The 12,098-nt window shown below is 41.4% G+C and overlaps 1 protein-coding gene across 16 annotated transcripts in view; it reads left to right on the forward strand.

Moving 5' to 3' along the window:
* Positions 1 to 12,098, forward strand: part of Pex5l (peroxisomal biogenesis factor 5 like) — a 212,252-nt gene that overhangs the window by 146,875 nt on the left and 53,279 nt on the right. For 9 of the 16 annotated variants that reach the window (XR_013051993.1, XM_016000355.3, XM_016000392.3 and 6 more), the window contains 2 exons: positions 430 to 556; positions 1,755 to 1,851. Coding sequence is in view for 14 of the 16 variants with exons in the window: in XM_016000355.3 (XP_015855841.1) it covers positions 430 to 556; positions 1,755 to 1,851 (224 nt within the window). In the remaining 2 variants the exon portion in view is untranslated. The remainder of the gene's footprint in view (positions 1 to 429; positions 557 to 1,754; positions 1,852 to 12,098) is intronic. The other 7 variants (XR_013051994.1, XM_006971126.4, XM_006971122.4 and 4 more) reach the window with 1 other exon arrangement.

The following is a 12,098-nucleotide window of genomic DNA, read 5'->3' on the forward strand; positions in this document are numbered from 1 at the left end:
CATTCCTCTTAAGAAAGGACAGTTAACTCCTCAGCTCTTGCAAAGAGGTAAATCAAGCAAATATGCCTCTGTGTGTGTGTGTGTGTGTGTGTGTGTGTGTGTGTGTGTGCCTGTGTATACACAGATGTGTGTTTGTGAATGTGCATATAAATACATAAATACATATAAATTTATAAAACTAGCTTTTGAAATTAATTTTACTTGAGTGCTTTAACCGTAAAAGCAATCCAGTTTATCTTCATAAGCCTTGTTTTCTTTAGCTGTATATGTTTTAATTCATTTTCATGCACCCTTAAAGAAGATAAATGTTGGCCTTGCAAGTATGGATTGAGTACAGTTTGCCTGGGATCTCGGTCCTAATTAATCTCTTTTCTGTGTGCACCCTCATGCTTGGCCCTGGGCTTTCTCTTTCACTTTCTTCTTCCTTAGTAGACATTCAAACACAACTGGAGAAATGGGAAGATGTCAAGTTTCACGGTGACCGAACAAGCAAGGGGCATCTCATGGCTGAAAGGAAGTCATGCTCATCTAGAGCTGGGTCCAAAGAGCTCCTATGGTAAGATGTCCTGATTCCAGAGAACAATAGCTTCCACTGACTGTGTGGGTGTTCCCTTCAAGTCTGGAAATGGCCACTGAGCTCATTTAATACAGATACCCAAGATCCTGAATAATAACCTTCTATATGTTATCACTTCCACTAAATTGTTCTAAAAAAAAATGAACTCAGAAAGAATTTGAGGAGGTCCTGGTTTGATAATTTTAATAATATTCTAAACATTTAGCTGAGCTATCAGTCAACAAAAGTGTGTGTGTGTGTGTGTGTGTGTGTGTGTGTATGTGTGTTTTAGTCAGTTGTTCCTGGTTACACAGATTTCCTGCTCTCTCAACCATCCACTGCTGTTTGATGTTGTAATTACAGATGAATCATGGACACTCAGGAAACAATGTGGCCTCTTGAATTTTACCAGGTGAATTACTTACTTTCCTGTTGCTGTGATAAGACACTTGAACAAAAGCAACTTGGGAAGGAAAGAGTTTAGTTCACTTTAGAATTCTCGGGTCACAGTCTGTCACTGGGGAAATAAGGCAGGAACTGGAGCAGAGACCTTAAGGGAGCAGAGCACTGGCTCTTCTGCCTTGCCTCAGCTTGCTTCCCTATACAACCCAGGACTGCCTTCCTGGGGATGGCACTGCCCATGGTGGGCTGGGTCCTCTCACACTAACCATTAATCAAGAAAATGTCCCACAGACACACCCGTAGGCTAATCCAATAGAGGCAATTCCTCAACTGAGGGTCCCTTTGTCCAGGTGACTCTAGTTTGGGTCAAGCTGAGGAAAACTAACCAGAACACCATGTTTTTAAAGATTTGGAAAGGGCAGCCTCCTGTTTCTATCTCCTCTGCCCTCCTGCATATCTCCGTATCGCAACAATCTGGATGCATAGAGATCTACCTTATGAACTGTCTCCAACAAGAACAGAACTCTTATTTTTCATAAATGTGGAATTTCCTATATGAAAAATGGCACCATGTTCCTTTCCTCTTTGCCCATGGTTCATCTGGATTCTAAAAGAAGAAAAAAAAGTTCTATCTAGCAGGTAGTCCATAACTGTTTAAATTCAGGAAGTGGCGATTTTTAAGGAAACTTAGAGAAGTTGACTTCTGTCTGAATTCTGCCCCGAGCCTGGTTCCTGTCGGGGTTTGTGGGCACGTTTGTTCTTGCTGTGCACAAATGTCTTCAATGTCTCGTTGCAGGTCCTCAGAACACAGATCTCAGCCAGAGCTGAGTGCTGGGAAAAGTGCCCTCAACTCCGAGCCGGCCTCCGAGTTGGAACTTGCGGCTCCAGCACAGGTAACCAAGGCGAATCTTAGGAAACCCGTCTGCTCCAGCAGGAGCTGCATCGTAAATATTTTATTTAAATTCTGAACAGAAAGTTTGAAGTGTTTTTCCAAACTTTGCATTGCAAAGTGTGTTCTCACTCCATAGCTGTCTTGGTGCTTAGAATAACTGATTGTATACACTTCCATGTATTTGGCTGGAAAACGTGTTAATGAATTCACTGTGTACTTAGCACATTTTCCTTGTGCTGCCATTGACTGTCCCATTATTTGGCAATACAAAAATCTGTTCTAGTCCAGTATTAGCACTACTTATGTAACAGAACCCAGAGAAGAGGAAATTACACCCTGAGTGTTCATTCACATCTGAGCCCTGTAGAGTAAGAGACTATACCCAGTATTCTGTCACATTAAAATAAATTTTATGCCAGGGATTATATTATTCCAGCACCAGCAGTAATGGTAGCCATAATAAAAGCTACTACTGTGAGTGCCCAGTAGGGAGCACCATAGAGACTCACTGTATGCTTTTTGTGTGTGTTACATAGAACACTCAGTAATCCTGTGCATGACTGTAAGATGTGTTATAAAGACACTTCTCATAGGAGCCTGTCAGTCTCAGTAAAGTCAACTATGCCTCACTAGGGTACAAGGGCAGGAAGAAGTAGGATGTGACTCCAATCTGGCTATCCCCTGGTAGGTCCTGGACTCCTCAACAAGCTTCATTATCGCTGCTTACCTCTCCCACAGTTCTGAAGGAAGCAATGGCCGTCTCTGTCTCTGTGTCCCTTGGATATGTTTTAAGGCCTTGCCCTTCAACCACAAAGGCCTCCTAAGAACTGTGTGTGCATACCCCTGCCTTCTACAATCCAGCTGCAGTGATATGATATGATATGATATGATATGATATGATATGATATGATATGATATGATATGATATGAGGAAGTGAGCAGAGGACATGTTCTTGAATTTGCCACATCACACGTGGTCGACGGGGGGAAGGCAGATCTGAAGTGAAGTAAGGAGGTAAGTGGGGCTGAGCACTAACCCAGCAGTAAGAGCACACACTGTTCTTCCAGAGGACCTTAGTTCCCAGGATCCGTGCTAGGCAGCTCACAACATCCTGTAAGACCTTCTCTAGGGGATTCAACTCCCTCTTCTGGCCCCACAGGCACCCACACACACACACACATGCATATCTACACATGAATAAAAATAAAATAAATATTTTCAAATTAAGAGTATAATTATGATAGCAGTAGGTATCATTGTTGACTACAAGAGTTTCTAATGCGAGTCAGCTGATTTGGCCCTGACAAAAGGCAGCACCAGGGGAGCTCCGTCTTCGCCCCATGGCACAGACAGGAAAGAGTGAAATGAAGAAAGTTGTCTGTGGACCCACGCTAGAAAGTGGAAGAGAAAATAACCCAGAAATCTAATGATGATGGGGCTCTGGAACTTCCTATGTCACCAGCATTCTCTCTGCATGTTCATCACCTTCAGCAGAAAGAACATGGCTGTTTCCAGACCACAGCTATATATCCGGTCAGCTCCCTTCCTGAACACATCACCCCACAGACTTTAATGAATTGCAGATGTAGCGTGAAAACTGAATTTTTGGTGCTCATTTTAAATGTATCTTCTTAAGAGAAAAATGACAGCATCCATTAGGAAAACAGTATTCATAAGTGCATGAGCGAGCTGCACTGAGCTTGAGTAATTGGAGTTTCTTCAGGTCTCATCTGCTGCCATCCGTGGAGCAGCGAAATTTAGTGACAAAGCATTTGTTTTGAAGCAGGGAGAGACTTGGCACAGGTGGGCCATTCTACAACAAGCTGGGCCAGAGGAACAGCTGGGGCCCCTAGTTGCCATAGAAACCCACAATGCATTTATCTTATTATCCCAAAGACTACTAGTCTCCTGCCGGTACGTTAATTCCACCCCACCACAGTGTCCTGCTTACCCTAAGCAAACACACTTGGGAAAATGGTTTTGAGCTTCCTCATGTTGTCTTCAAAACACACCTTCCAATGTGCACTGAGAGCTCTCTGCCCAGGTGAATCTCAAAGAGTCCTCCGAGATACTGACTCATCTGTAAGGGAGTTACTCCTCTGTTACATTTTTAGACACTGTATGTTTACTTATCAAGACCTGCCTTAAAAAAATCATACTCTTCTAGTTCTAATTCCAATTCAGAGCAATTTAGGAAATGCTCATGAAATGCAGGCTTACTAATATACCTGAAATACAGAGTAATTAAAACAAAGCAAGAAGAGGATAGACAGACGTTAATGAAAACAAGGGGAGATTGCTGGGAGATGGCTCAGCTCATTAAAGCCCTTGTTTTGTAAACAAGAGGACCTGAGTTCCATTTGGGGAAAAAAAAAAAAAAAAAACTGGGCATGATGGCACACACTTACAATCCCAGCCCAGGAGAGGTTGAAACAGGAGGATCCCTGAGGCTCACTGGTCAGTCAGCCTAGCCTACCTGACAAGTAGCAAAGCAATGAATGTGCCTCAAAGAACAAGGTGGGTGGAGCCTGAGAGATCACACAGACACAGACACAGATACAGACACACACACACACACACATTTGTACTGTTAGAAACATACTACTCACCACTGCATGGCCTCTTTGTGTGCATACAGTAGAATTATAGTGAAGCTAGAACATTTCATATAAAGGCTGACTCACAAATCATTCAAACCATTTGACTCACCAGACCCTGCTTCATGCTCACCCAGATGGTTCACAGGAAAACCAGGAAAATGGTTTCCTCTCCCTCAAACCAACATGAATTATGCTAGGCAGTGACTCAGCAGGTGGGGAGCTATTTACAAACCTGACTTAAAATTGTATTTCAGAATCACAAAGAAAATGGGAACACATAATATGAAAACTTACATTTTCTCATTTTCTTTTCAAGATGGGGAAGAAAGAAAGTATGGTTCAGTCTCAAATGGTGCCTTGAATACAAAACTCAGAGAATCAAGTGATTACAATGAGTTATATAATCACTGTGTACTTAAGGACACATTCTTGACACTTAACACAAACCATGTAATTGCCATTCCATAAACTTAACTGTTTAAAGAAATCATACTGTCTGAAAACTTATTTTAAGAAAAAATTTGAAGAGCTGAAGAAAATACAAAAGGAAAGGCTGCAAAATTCACTTTTCCCATCTTGGGAAAGGTATCACTGAGTAAGGTATCGCTGGGTGAGGCAAAGGGAGAGAGTGCAGCTTCTTCTGCAGACATGGTACAGACATCTCCTTCCCCATTTGCACACCAGAAACTCCACCACAGGCTCAAGCCTCAGATTCACTAGCATGAGCTACAGTAGGCACTCCAGACACAGGTCATTGTCACGTGACTTGCAGATGACCAACCCCAGCCGAGCAGAGCTTTTCCATGTGTCATCACTGCCCTTCATCCCACTGTAAACTTAGGTTTTCATATCACTTCCATTTCACATTAAAAAATAAAAGCACATCTAAGGAGAAGAAAAGTTAGGAAGTAATACCCATTACAATCTGTGAAGCCCTTGTTCTTAACCACAGAAGATCCCCTGGATCTGCCACCATGTGCTGCTCACCTGAGAGAACCCATAAGCCATTGTTCCTCATATCTAAAAGCTCCATTATTATTTAATTCTGTTGGGTTAACAAGAGTTGAACAATTTTCAAGAATGTCCATTACTTTCTTACAGAAACTTCATAAGACAACTAGAATTTTCATACAATTTGTTCTGGATATAATTAATTCTCCTCCCAAATTCATCACCTTACTTTTAGAAAAGCTGTTGGCTTCCAACTCAGTTCAATGAACATGCTTCGGTGTCTGCTGTCCTTACAGACATAAAGGAGGCAGTTAGTGGGGTATATCAGTTAGGTTATAAAATACATTTAGAGGAATCCAAGTTGTTGTACCACAGAGATCCTGCACACATATGTTATTAAAGGTTTACTCACTGTAGCCAAGTTCCAGACTCACCTGGATCTCCATAGCACAAATGAGGAAGTGTGGCACACATACACCACAGAGTGTTATTAAGTCACTAAGGAAAGGGAAAATATGTCATTTCAGGAAAATCAAAAGAACTGGAGGTCATCATGTTAAGTGAAATAAGCCAGACTTAGAAAGACGCATCTCATGTATTTTTCTCTCGTGTGCAGAATCCAGAACTTAAAGTTTGAAAGAAGACGTGGAACTCTTTGAGAAGAGAAAGGAGGCTAGTGTTGTGTGGGAGGTGAGAGATAGGATCAAACAGTAGGAGAGGAAATGAAATCAGGTGGTCTAGGTCCTGAAGAGATGCTCATCAGGTAAAAGTGTTCTCAAAGAGGATTTACTTGGTCTCCAGCACCCATGTTGAGAGGCTCACTACCTGTAACTCCATCTGTAGGTCTCTGGACTCCATAGACACCTGCGCTCATGCTTTGTACACACACACACACACACACACACACACACACACACACACACACATACTACTTAAAATGAAAATCTTTTAAAAATGTACACTATACACATGTATAAATACCAATGTCCACTGGAGCTCTGGGCAGGACCCAGCAGCAGGGTGGTGATGAGCTTGGATGGTGTGAGTTGTGGTTAGGGATTTGAGGAACAGAATCTCAGGAGTGGGGTAGTTCAGCTACCAGAGAGGTCACTCATCTGTTCTGACTGGTGTGTTGTAGTTGATTTTTTTTAACTCTTTGGGGTCCCACCACCCAGCTCCCAAATAAATACATGGAGACGTATTCTTACTTATAAATGTCTGTCCTTAGCTTGGCTTGTTTCTAGCCAGCTTTTCTTGACTTAAATTATCCTATGTACCATTTGTAACATGAAAAAATGCAACACGTCTTTGCATTATTAAAAAATATTCCACAGCATAAACAAATGTAAGGCATCTTCAACTAATATTCCACAACAGTGTAGCCTGCACCCTGGAAGTCTGCTGAGGTTGGGGACAGGGCTGGGCAGTGAGCTAGAATGAGTTCCTGAGTGGCAGAATGAAGCCTACTCTTTTGTACAATGAATATACACTGATAAAATAGATTAGGCATGTACTCAAAGAAGCATTTGTCCTCTATGTCTCTGGAAATAATTCAACCCAATGCTCTTTAAATACTCATTATTCTGTCTATTGGAGAACAGTCCAGGAGTTCTATCTAATCTTTTCCCTCTTGATGCCACACAACAACAGGCTGCCAATGGGGAAGGAAGGAAGCACAGATGGGAAAGAACAAAGAAGTAAAAGAAAAAGGGAAAGAAATCTGAAACACTATTTTCAACATTAGAAATCAGCACAGTGGGAAATTCTCAACAAGCATTTGTCACATGAATAAGTCAGAGACCCTAACAAAAGGGGGAAACAATACCAGATTTAATAACAGAAGTAGACTCTTGTGGACAATTAAAACAAAAATACACGTACTTTTCTCTAAATCATTTTTACGTGGTTTCAATGGTGGTTTCTTAGTGTGGTTGAGAATACGCTGGCCATCTCTTTTCAAAATCAGCACTTTCTTGCCTTAATGTTCAGCTTAGACTTCATAGCAGAATGGATCCGGTGACCATGTGCTGCCATACTCTGAGGAAAGGAATTTTCCTTTACACGTGATACATGCACCCTGCATGACAAATTTCTATTGACTAAGAATCAAAAACCCTTGATCATTTCAGTGAGGCTAGTATTTAAAAGGTCTGAGAATCGAAGTTGTGTCCATCAACTATCAAACAAAAGTGCTGTAAACAGAAAACTTTTAGTGAAGGCACTATCCAAGTGGTATTTGTGTTATGGAATAATACTACTCAATTTTTACTAGGACTCTGTGAGTAAATTTAGACTCTACAGATGAGAATTTAGGAATTCAGTACTTTGTGTCTGGCTAGCAATCAACTAGGAATTGGCTTTAGACAGCCTGACTTCAGAGACTGCCTTTAGCAATCATGTCACACCGCACCCAAGGTCAAGCAGTCATCATATTCTTTTCTAAAGTGAGCGCATTCATTTTCCTTCTCCTTTTTAACAGTGTTCTAATTTTATTTCTGCTGCTGTGATAAAATACCCCACAATAAGCAACTTTGTGGAGAAGGTGATTTATTTGCTTTACAATTCCCAGTTGTGGTCCATCGTTGAGGGAAGTCAGAACAGGAACTTGATGCAGCTAGCTAGTCGCATCATATCCACAGTCAAGATCAGAGTGTACAGAATGAATGCATCCTTCCTTACCCACACGCTTGCTAGCAGCTAGCTTTCTCCTCTCGTACTGTTCTGGGACCCCTACCTAGGCAGCAATGCTGCCCATAATTGGGCTGGGTCTTTCTAGATCATTTAATATAATCAAAATAATCCCCTAGAGACCTACAAGCCAGCCTGATATAGATAATTCCTCCGTAAGGTTCTTCTTCCCAAGTGTCCTGGTTGTTTTTAGTTGGTTGGTTGTTTTTAGTTGGTTGGTTGGTTGGTTTTGTTTTGTTTTTTGTCAACCTGACATAAGCTAGAATTATCTGAGAAGAGAAACATCAATTGGGAAATGCTTCCATCATATTGCCTGTAGGCAAATCTTTAGGGTACTTTCTTGATTAATAATTGATGTGGGAGCACCCAGCCCACTGTGCGCTGTGCCACCCTTGGGCAGGGGGTTTTAATTTGTATGAGAAAGCAGGCTGAGCAAGTAAAAGAGAACAAGCCAATAAGCAGTGTTCCTCCTTGGCTTCTACTTCAGTTCCTGCCTCCAGGTCCCTGCCTTGAGTTCCTGCCCTGGCTTCCATCAACGATGGGAGTGTGACCGGAGAGTCTTAGTATGAAATAGGCCCTTTCCTCCCCAAGTTACTTTTTGGTCATGGTATTTCAACACAGAAAGAAAAGAGTAACTAAGACACCAGGTGATTCCAAGTTGTGTTAAGTTGACAGTAAATCCCAACACACTTAGCACACACTTATGAACTTGAGATTTACCCACATACACATAACACACATGTGGATCTGGGATTCTCTTTGCAGTCCCGAGCTGGCATTCTGGGCAGCACCTGAGGCTTTGTGAAGATGCAGATTTGAGGATCCTTACCAGATTTACTGAATCAGAGACTTGGTGTAGGGGCACAGTGAGTGACCTGAATTTTAAAAAAAAACCTTCTGGGTATTTCAGTGCTCACTCACATTTGAAAATGACAGTTATACAAGCTGTGAGGTTAAGATGGCTGTCGCTTAAATTGATGGGTGCAATTGTTTTGATTATCATGCCTCTATCAAAGTGCCAAACAATACCAACAATCCACAAGTGCTGATATATTTTCACAAGTTATAGGTTTTTTCCCATGATAAAATTAGATATTTTTTAATGTCTTGGCTTCAAGGAAGGTTATTTTAGACATGTGTGTTATCATCTATATTTCGTGCTCAGTTCCTTCTACTTATTTTTTTATTTTATGTATGTGAGTGTTTTGCCTACATGTATGTATATGTGTCACATGTGTGCCTGGTGCCCAAGAAAGTCAGAAGAGGGTGTCAGATCCCCTGGAACTGGAGTTATAGATCACTATGAGCCATCAGGTGGGTGCTGGGAACTGAACCTGAAAGAAAAACAAAAGCTCTTAACCATTGAGCCTTCTCTCAGGCCCATATGCTCAGTTCTTAACTAGCATGTTTCAGTACATCACAAAAGCATGGAAAAGTATCAAAATTTTCAACTGTGTATCAACTGCTATTTATATTCCATAACATTTAACTTATGCTTCCTTGGGCCAAAAACTATAAAAATGGTGAGTTAGATAACACTTATCTTAGTATTAACCTAAAGCCTGTCAAATGATGTGAGAAATGGAGTATCCATAAATAGTAATTGTAGCATCAGAATAAAATGTCATTTGCACAGTAAGGCTCTATCTATGCTTGCTGTGTTAGGTGGGAAAGAAGAGCTGACCTGGAAGCCTGGACTCCTGATACGTGATGCCCTTTGTAGCCTGTGATTCATAACGCAGCTGAGGCATTAATAGAGAGAGATGCCAGGGATGCTAATAGAGTCCTGTTAGGTCAAGCTTCCCAGCAAAATGGGGCCTGTTTAACCAGTGCCTAGTGCCTGGTGATTGGACACTGCCTCAGACAACAATCTTAGTGCTTCTTTTTTTTCTAATGCCACTGATTCATGACACCTAAGATGTACCAAATGTATCCCTTTACTCTTATAGCTTATTTGACCAATAAAAGTATATGTTTATCATATATAATGTTTTGAAATATGTGTACATAGCAAGTTGGCTTAACCTGATTACTATGTATATTACCTCATACCCTTTGGGTGTTTTTTTTTTGTTGTTGTTGTTGTTGTTGTTGTTGTTGTTTTGAAAGAACACCTACAATTACCACAGTGCTTCTCAAGGACACAATGCATTGTTAGCTATAGTCACCAAGTTCTACCCTAGATTTCTGGATGAAGTTTTCTACCCTTTGACCAACAGAGTGCCCCCCTTCCTCCAGCTCCAGTCCTGGCTGCCACCATCCTCTGTCCTTCTGTGAGGTCAGCTGGTTTAGACAGCATATTGCAGTTTGAATATGATACCTGACATTCTGTGCTGGGTTTATTTCATGTCCTGTGATAATCTCCACTTCCAGCAAGTCACAAATGACACTTCCTTCTTCTTGAAGACTCAGTGTTCCACAGTGCATGCATGTTAAGCCATCATCTGGTAGACAGCCTTTTCCATTTCTTCTCTCGTGTGCCTAATGCCACATGGACATGTAGTGAGTGCAGAGGCCTTGTGACATAATGGCCTCATTTCCTTGGCCTCACATGGTAGGTTTAGTTTTGATTTTCTGAGGGCACTCCATACTGTTTTCACGATAATACAAATTTACCTTCCTACCAATAGTACATAAGTGCCTACTTTTTCCTCCATCTTCTCCAACACTCTTTTGATCCTTTCGGCAACAGCTTAACCTACTTGAGGCCATGCCGACTGTGGTTTTCACTGTCATTTCCTCTCTGTTTAATTGAGGAGACTATTGTTTTAATAAGCCTTCAGTAATTTGCATTTCTTCTCCCAGGAACTCTATCCTCATGGTCTTTGGCCATTTTCAACAGGGCTATGTTTTCTTGCTAGTAACTCATGGGTATTTCTTATGTTGCCAAAACTGGTCATCTGAGAAGAGGGAACCTCAACTGAGGAATTACCTCCATCAGATTGGCTTGTAGGCATGCCTGTAAAGCATTTTCAAGATTGGTGATTGGTGTGGGAGGGTCCAGGCCACTATGGGTGGTGCTATCCATTGGCAGATGGTCATGAGTTGTATAAGAAAACAGGCTGAGCAAGCCAGAAAGGAGTGTTTCCCCATGACCTCTGCTTCCGTTCCTGCCCTAGCTCCCCTTGGTGATGGACTGAAACCTGTAAGATGTAAGGAACCCTTTCCTCCCCAGATTGGTTTTAGACAGTGTTTATCACAGCAACCAAAAGCCAACTAGGACCTGATCTTTTCTCATGCAGTACAATTCAGTGTTTTAAAATATTTACATGTGGATATCAATGGGTTTTAAGGAGTTACCTTGAATCTATAGACTTCTGTATGTGTGGACATTTCACAATCATTAATCTTCCAAATAACTGTGAAATAAACTCAACCTTTCATTTAATGTGTCTACGTTTAAAATAATTGTTTTAACTTGTCAGTGAAGGGACCAGCAGAAAGATGGCTGCCAGAAGCAAGACAGTCCTGAGCAAAGCTCTCAAAGCTGCTTCAGAAATAAACATCAGACAATTCACCAAGTTACACAAGGCTACTTAGCCTTCTGTGAGTGGCCCACAGAGTTAGCTTCTCTCCCAGGCAACAGGATCCCAACCACCTAGTATCTTAAAAAATTGTAAATCACTTGCATTTTTATATTTTTAATTGTATTTATTCTTTTTTTTTTTTTTTTTTGAGACAAGATTTCTCTGTGTAACCCTGGCTGTCCTGGAACTCTGTAGCTAGGCTAGCCTCAAACTGGAGATCTACCTGTCTCTGCCTCCCAAGTACTAGGATTAAAGGCATGTGCCACCACCGCCTAGTTTATTCGTTTATTTTTAATTTTGTGTGTGTGTGTCTGCATGCCTGCATGTGCACACGAGTAAGGGTGCCTACAAATGCCAGAGGTGTCAAACCTCCCTGGAATAGGCTGTTCTGAACTGCTTGATGAGGGATTCTGGGAATCAAACTCAAGTTTTCTGTAAGAGCAGTGTGCTCTATTATCTCCTGAGACATCTCTCCAGCACT

Source organism: Peromyscus maniculatus, chromosome 6 (genome assembly GCF_049852395.1).
Source record: "Peromyscus maniculatus bairdii isolate BWxNUB_F1_BW_parent chromosome 6, HU_Pman_BW_mat_3.1, whole genome shotgun sequence".
NCBI classification, from domain to species: Eukaryota; Metazoa; Chordata; class Mammalia; order Rodentia; family Cricetidae; genus Peromyscus; species Peromyscus maniculatus.